Genomic DNA, 8631 nt, shown 5'->3' on the forward strand with positions numbered 1-8631 from the left:
AAACCAAAGTACGAATATAAAGAAACCAAATAATTAAGGTAAATAAATTATATATATATATATATATATATCAGTAAGATAAATACAGGTAATCCTAAATAACAAAGATCATGGTAAGCCTAAGCAAATGGAATAGTAGAAAAATACAACTAAGACTAATGGCTAACCTAAACTTGATTACGAGTATTAATCAATCCAACGAAACTTATGTTATGGAACCCAAATAACAACAGATAATAATATTAATTATAAAAGTATAATGTCTTATCTTTCCAAAGTCGGCGAATGGTATTGCAAATGTGTGGTACCCCAAAATCGAGGCAAGACCCAAAAAAAGTCAGTTCACAGGACAATCAATATCCCAATGAAGTAAAGCTGAAAATCTTTCCGTAGAGTACCATGACCTGAAGCCTGAGTAAAGTGCTAATAAAACATATAACCTCTGAAGTGGTAACGGAAAATTCGTAATACACTATGAATAACCAGACACAACTGTGTTGGTAAAAACAAAAAAAGTTTTTTGTAATAACTAAATATGTTCTGTAACCAGGTAGAAATATAAAATAATTCCAATTCGGAATAACTCAACAAGTTACAAATTTCAATATTGTATAATAAAGAATAAACTTGTTGAGAGAAATTAATACAAAAATACAGAAAAATATTAAAATAAAACACTTGAAAAGAGCACAAACTAAATGTTAGAACATGAGTACTGCCAAACAAGAAGTGATAGTCTGGTAGAATGGAATAGAGGGAGTCACATGCATAGCATTGGTGGAGGGTTGTTGTATAATGATTTGCATGAGACACACATTGGAATGAGTCGTTTCGAATGGAGTGGAGGCACAAGGCTTCTAGCATGTGTAATTTTTTTTGCATATATAGGGCAGCACTGAACAATAATAGCTGTTTATGTGAGAAGAGATAAAGTAATATTGGAAACCCTATAACCTGCACAATTTTGAAAGGTGAACCTTTCTTCATCAGGGGCAAACTGGGAATGAGTAAATAAAGTTAGGTGTGAGAAAAAGTGGAGTGACATCATGGTAGACCACCATGACAACAAAGAAGTGTTTTGATTAGTTTTCAATGGATTGTTGCAAGTGTATCTTACTCCTTTGAAAGCTAATCAACACACTTCTGAGTTGTCAAGGTGGTCTGCTATGAGGTTACTCTACCTTTTCTCACATTTACTTTGACTTAGTCATTTCCAGTTTGCCCTTTATGAAGAAAAGTACACCTTTAGAAAAAACAGTAGCAAGTTGGCTTATATATATCCAATCCTTAACCTCCTTCAAAATTCTTGGGGAAATATTATCTTGCCCAGCTTTATCATTATTTAAACTTCAAAATTTTTTCTTAATAAGCTCAAAATTAATATGATCATCTTGTTCAATTTTGTTTCCATCTAGCAACTGTTCAAGACAAAGGAATATTGCTTAAATTTTCATTAGTAAAAACTGAAGAAAAGGTATAATAACCCAGCCATTTCATAATCATCAGATATGACCCTTCCCTTATCTTCCCTCAAAGAACCAAATCCTAATATCTTGCTTACCCTAAGGTATTTAAAAAAAATCTTCAAAGTTAATATTAAAATTTTCAATCAATTTTTTTTCGTACACCCTTTTTGATTTTATAATTTCCTGTTTCACCAACTTTCTTATTCTTCTATAATCCTCTAAGTCTTCCATCCTAACAGTCAATCTAATTTACTTAAACTTATGAGGCTTTTATATACATATAAACCTTATACCCTTTGTAAATCAACCTGGTTTTCTACTGTAGCCATCTTTTTTTTTCTATAAGAAAATTGCCTCTCTTGAATACCTAAAATATATTTTTAAAATCTTTTTTTTTCCACATTTTATCAGTGTCTCCAATTAATTAATTTGCCAAATTCACAATACACAATTCTTGTTGCATACCTTCAAAATTTGTTTGTTTTGAAATTTGTAACCAAAATCTCATTATTCCTGATCTACACATGTACTAAAACATAAAACCCAAATGTTTTCCAATCTCTACCCTCTCAACTATTTCTATGTTAGAAATTAATCTAAAATACCATTGTTCCTAGTAGGTTTTCTGACCAATTACTGAAGAAAACCATCCTGAATGGTTTTAAAAACTTGCCTCCTCATGATTTGACTAATGTTTCCCAATAAATATACCCAAAATTAAAACAACTGGTATGACCTCATTAAAAGCTGAAATCTTAATCTCACTGTTGTTTCTCATTAATTCCATCAGTTTCATCTAGTGATCTATAAAAAAATTTCATTAAAATCCTTATTCCCATATAACCAGATTTAATCCATTATCTTTGGTATTCCCAAGTTCAACAGGATGTAATTCACGTTAAAAGCCACTCCTCCATCTCTTTAGTATTCTATCCCTACTAAATAATGTATAACCAAGTGTTTCAAAGAAATTTCTGTGTCCAAAACTGTTTACATTTAACCAAGTTTCAGTAATTCTACTAATATCAAAATCCTCCTTTCCAACAAGTGCTCTTAAGTTATCTGGTTCTTGTACTTCAAGCATTACAATAGCACAATTTAGGCTTCCTTTCAAACTACTTCTGTACTTTGTACCATACACTTTTCTCTACGTTTTATTTCTTTCTACATTTAGTTTATCTTGGCCCTCACTGTTGTCTAGTTCAAAGTGCTCTTACAGCTGAATTAATAGTCCTTACAAACAAGCCAGCCAGCCCCTACCCTATTAAATATAAACCATCCATTCTACACAATTTTGAATAAAAAAAAACCTGGAATTCATAAAATTGAAGTTAAAAAGTGGCATCTGCAATGTCTGTCTTCAATATGTAAATTTTTAAAAAGAAGGCACATAAATCAATAGGCAAATGATAATAAAAGTCAGAAGAGTACCATAATACAAAACTATCTCACTGACCTCTATGACAAGAAAGTTTTGCATATTCTTGAGCCAAAAATGTACAGCAAATTCAACATGGGTAGAAAACAAGAATGGAAACCTTGGTAAAAGGAAGAACTTCCAAAGACAAACTGCAGATGAAAAAACTTGAAGGACAAAAAATTATACACAACAAGAAACCAAATATGGAGGAAACCCAGTGGCAGTTCAAAATTAATGAAATGCTGAAATTCTGAATACTTATAAATAAAGTTACGAAGTTCTGAATATATATACGTATAATTTAAGTGGGCCATCCCATCACTAAACTAAACTTTAAATAAAACATTCAGTGCCAGCCCTTATCAAACATATTTAATTATTACTGAAGAAGAGTTTGTTCTTGATAAAGAAAGCACAACAATATGAATTACCAAGCAATTTTCCCAAATATGTATGAAAGATGCAAGACTGCAATTTATTATTAGATGGAAAGTGTCAATACCATTTCTCTAGCATCAGATATCTGATCATGATCAGTAACAAGAGTTTCATTAGTTTTACAAAACTGGATCACAGAACATAAATTTACACTGGTGATGTAATAGGGGGAAATGTTGAAAAACTAATATATAGAAAATCAGAAGAAAAGTTCATCATCTAATAAAATATACTGAAGGAAATATTGTGAAAGGTTCTACTGATGCTGGACTGTCATGAGAATCATATTTCTTCCCCATATTATAACTTGTGATCATAAATGCTCTAGAATAGCAAGAAGATCTCATAATAGCTAACAGAAGATTGTTACACAGTTAAACCATAGGAACCAACATCCATGTGGGGGTAGGACGAGTCAAAGGTACGAGTCAAATTATTTGTAGTGGAACTATAAAAGCAAAAACATGATAAGCCAACATATGTGGGAGACAAGGCATATCAATCCCCTGAATGCAAGTGTTCCCCAAAATGCCTAGCAAAAATCCCAATATTTGGGTAAGAGAGAAAAAAGAAAAAAATGGTCCAAAGATTAATTCCCTAGAATGGCATGGGTAGAATCTTAAAAACAAACAGAAGCCAAAATTAAAACATAAAATACCTGATTAATCAAGTCTACAAAGGGAGAAGGAGGCCTGGGTAAGACCCCCAAAATGAAACGCAACAGACAAACATATTCAGAAGAAGCTAAAAGGATGCCCAAAATCACATCCACTCGTACAGACACACCTAAGTACTGGTATGACAGGACACTCATCAGGTTATTCAGAATGTTGCCTGAAATTATACAATTCCCTACTGATCATAGCCATCCCGTCAGAGGCCAGTAACTGTGGTACCGACTTCATACACATGGTCAGTAAATCTGCTGTGGCAGTAACAGCAGTGGAAGTCATGACCACCTGAAACTGTGTATGGCATAACTCACAGAATGTTAAAAAGTTGAATACAAAATAGAAGAGAGTGTGTAGATAATTAAATAAATTGCAACTCTCCACAAAAAAATGGAAAAATGACAATAACTGAAGTAGAAAAACACATGGATATAATAACTAAATCATGAGTAAACACATACATCTGTACAATAAGACTGCCAATCAAGAATTTTTAACAAGTGAAGGATTAGAGGGGCACTAGTTATAATTGGAGTAGCATTAATATTGCCAATTTTCCAGCAAAATACAGTTAAAGATTGAGTTAGTGAAAGTGACTTCTCACCATTTGCATCACCAAGTGTTAAATATGTATGTCAGGAGACTTGTAATTCATTATATGATTGTTAGTGGGAAATATGTGCAAGCACCTATAGCATTAACAACATTGTTCAATCAGAACATGGCAAAGAAGTTGATATCAGAAACTAAATTAATTTATATTTTTCTATACCACTGTTAAAGTAACAATCTAATCCATCATTCTAAGTGGATCTGAACAACAATGCTTTTCCAATATTACTACAACACAAAGATTCCTATCAGACCCAGCTAGCAGTTTGCATAGTGAGCACCTGTTCTTACAAGCCAACAAAATTTATAAGGCACAGAAATTGGTTACTTCTACAATATGTAGAGCACACACTGTTCTAAGTCAGAACCTCAAACTCCTTAACTTTAAATACTTAACAAGGATATCTAAGTGAGTAAAATCCTAATAAGAAAGCAAACATTTCAGTGTACCTTCAATAATTAAGTGATGAGCTTAATTTGTATAAGTTTAGTTATTAAGGAATTCAGAATAATGGATTAGGTTGGAGACAACCTCAGGATTTCTAAATCTTTTGGCTAGAATACCAGAGATTTACACAGAGAAATTACAAATTTCTTCTAAAATCATACAAATTTCCATAAAAATACATTTCTTAAATTTTTCAAAATAAATTTGACTTAAAAATGAGAACCTAGCATATTTAATATGACATGCAGACAAAAAAAGACATTTAGTCATTCAAAGCTGTCTTTACACACCCACCCTTAAAAAATTAACACATCCTTCAATTTTCAGGAAATTACTCATTATCCTCATAAACTCTTATTATGAAGCAATTATTTTTAATGGTTCCAATACAAGTACATTACCATTGGTCAGTTTACAAATAAATTCAACATTTCATAATAACTGATCAAAGTTTTTATTACCAAATTCATTCAAACTGAAACTATAAAGAATGTGAAACAAACCTGTAACACTCATCCATCAAGTGTTTGCACAAATTAAAACACGTGCCATCTTTAACTTTACATGTTGTTATAATTTTAAAAAAATGAATTTTTGGTAACTTTAAATATTCCTTAAAGGTGAACAAACAATGTCACAACCACAAAGCTGTTAATCTGATTTTTTAAATGGTAAGCACAATCTTTCTTTTAAAACTATTTCTTTTTATAGATGCTTTTTCTTACTTACATTAATGATATTATTAGACATAACTAGTAAAGTTTGATGGTGACAATAAACTCTTAGGTATTTCTAGCTGTATTGAGGATGTTGAGGTGCTTCATAATGACTTGGATCAATTCAAAAGTTGGCAAAGTATTTGGCAAATGTTTAATTACAGTAAGTAAATGCACTAAGGATATCATGATATGGATCATATATTTTATATAGATAGGAATTAACACATTTAATAACCTGACTGAAGAAAATGATCTTAACATACAGAGGCAGGTAAGTCACTCAGGCCATCAAAGGAGTGCTTGCTCTGTTGCTAACGTAGCAATTTTAGGGTGTATTTATATATATATCTTGATAAGTCAAGAGAGGTAATTATGTGAATGTATCTCCGTTTACAAATCACTAGTGATTCTGTGTAATAGCCTCTAATAACTTTGTGCTTCAGAATATTGAAGGTAACAGGTTGTGAGAACACACATTTTAGGCTGATGAAGACAAGTTAAACTCCAGTTAAAAAGCTAAGAATTCTTCTCTGGACAGAGAAGTAGTAGTCCTGTGAAGGTTAAATTTATAGACAGCAAGTAAAGCAGTGTATTTTATTCTAGCTTTGATATTACCATCAACATCAAGAGTGCTAATACTTTTCAAGGTCAGGTGGAATTTTAATGTTTTTAAAGGCAGTCACTAAATTTTAACTTAAATGGTGGCATGCAGAAGTTTAGGCCTTTAGCTAGAGCATTTTTGCACATTTCAGTAAGCTCGGCATCACTAAGGTTAAAAATCAGTTCATTTGGGTTTAGTGAATCAGGATTTAAAGAGGGAGATAACTTGTTTACTTACAAAATGTAAAAATTCCAACCTTCCTTCAAAAGTAACAGTGCTCTTGATGTTGATAGTTTTATCAAAACTAGAATAAAAACATTGCCTTATCATCTTTCTACAACTTTAACTCTCACAGGACTCTTTCTCCTCTGTCCAAAGAAACATTCTTAGCTCTTAAAGAATGAACTAGCAAAAAGGATATCATTGTTACCAGTTAAAAATATTTTATTTTTATTTTTAACAGGTTGATTGGTTTATGGAATGAGTTGCTGCTGAAAGTAGTGCAGGCCAGAACTTTACAGGAGTTTAAGATGAGGAATTGGTAATATCCTGAAAATTGTTTGTTTGTTTTGAATTTCGTGCAAAGCTACACGAGAAATATCTGCACTACCCGTCCCTAATTTGCAGTGTAAGACTAGAGAGAAGGCAGCTAGTCATCACCACCCACTGCCAATTCTTAGGCTACTCTTTTACCAATGAATAGTGGGATTGACCGTAACATTATAACACCCCCACGGCTGAAAGAGCAGGCATGTTTGGTGGGATGGGTATTCAAACCCACGACCAGCAGATTGCGAGTCGAGCACCCTAACCACTTGGCCATCCTGAAAATAAAGGGTGAGTTTAGATTCTTACTTTTTTTTCAAGCGTGGGTGTGCAAGGACAGACTTGAAGGACCAAACAGTCCTTCTTGTATGTATATTACAGCAGGGTTATAAAAAGCATTAGCCCTTTCATTTTCACCCTGTATAGTTTCAAACAACTAAGATTAACAAATTGCAGTTTGTGACTTTGTTCTCATTTGACACCACAGAGGTTTTAGTTAATTATTTCAACTTCTTTGCTGTGATGACTAACACACTAACAGTCACTGCCACCCCTAAACCAGCAGTTTGTAATAATACTAATATTATTAATTAAGAGTTATGTCAGAGAGTTTTAATATTGGTATTATTATGCAGGATGAAACTGCTGGCTTAGGTGTGATTGCTAGTGTTACTCATCACTGTTGGAGTGTTGGTGTAGAGCAAAAAGATTAGTAACACTAACAATTACAATTTACAGTTACACTATTTATTATTTCGTAACCTTCTCATCTAAGCTGATGACCTGATGTCTGGTATTAGCATTGGTACAATTATTAATACTAATAGTATTATACAGTATTAGTAAGATATGCACACACATATATTATGGTATTAATTATTATTATTTACTTACCCTAATATTTTGTAAGGATTTATCGAGAATTAGATTAAAATTTTCAACTGATAAATCTGGATATAATTCATGGTGCAAAAATTCGTTAGTGACAGATGCATCGCCATAATATTCTCGTCTAGCTAGCCCGTTTAACAGACCTAGTAACGATTTTTGGTCACTTTCTTCTGCCATCATGTATTCACTTCGAAATTTAATTGAAATGCCTATTACTACAAAGTTTGTGAAATCACACTGATTCACTTGACCGTTGTTGTTGAAGTTAGTTATAAATAGTGTAAGTTTTGTCACAACATGAAGCAAAACCAGCCATCTTTGTCAGTTCAAAAAAAGGTGGGGAGATTTATGAGCTGCTTTTAAGCATTATATATTATTATTAAAAAATGACGTTTGTTCCATAGGGAAAAAAATGTTTCTCTTTAGGATAGAAAGTAATAGTAATTATTACATCACAGACAGATTTCCCTTTCCCTCTTTACATACATACATATATACACACACATATATATGTTTTAAATGTTTTAAACTATAATAATAAAAGGGCGTGTAAGTGGGTCTGTGACTGCCATAACTCCAAAAGGAAAGAACTTAGAAACCTGAAATTTTGCACCTGGATATTATTACGTGCGTGCGCGCGTGCATCTTTTTATGAGGCAAGGAAGCAAAAAACCGCGTAGAAAAGAATATGTGACGCCATATATCTAAGACGAAAGACCCTAAAAACCTGAAATTTTGCACCCATACTAATTGGACCATGAGGGTGTGCACCTGGGTATTATTACTTATCCACGTGCGTTCGCGCGTGCATCTTTTTGT

The 8631-nt window shown here is 32.6% G+C and overlaps 1 protein-coding gene across 4 annotated transcripts in view; it reads right to left on the reverse strand.

Moving 5' to 3' along the window:
• Window positions 1-8167, reverse strand: part of LOC106462427 (COMM domain-containing protein 1-like) — a 44554-nt gene extending 36387 nt beyond the window's left edge. For all 4 annotated transcript variants that reach the window (XR_002611251.1, XM_022389699.1, XM_022389698.1 and 1 more), the window contains exon 1: window positions 7816-8167. Coding sequence is in view for 3 of the 4 variants with exons in the window: in XM_022389699.1 (XP_022245407.1) it covers window positions 7816-7992 (177 nt within the window). In the remaining variant the exon portion in view is untranslated. The remainder of the gene's footprint in view (window positions 1-7815) is intronic.
• Between the last annotated feature and the right edge of the window lie 464 nt (window positions 8168-8631).

The sequence above is a fragment of the Limulus polyphemus genome, unplaced genomic scaffold, assembly GCF_000517525.1.
Source record: "Limulus polyphemus unplaced genomic scaffold, Limulus_polyphemus-2.1.2 Scaffold1163, whole genome shotgun sequence".
In the NCBI taxonomy this organism is placed as follows: domain Eukaryota; kingdom Metazoa; phylum Arthropoda; class Merostomata; order Xiphosura; family Limulidae; genus Limulus; species Limulus polyphemus.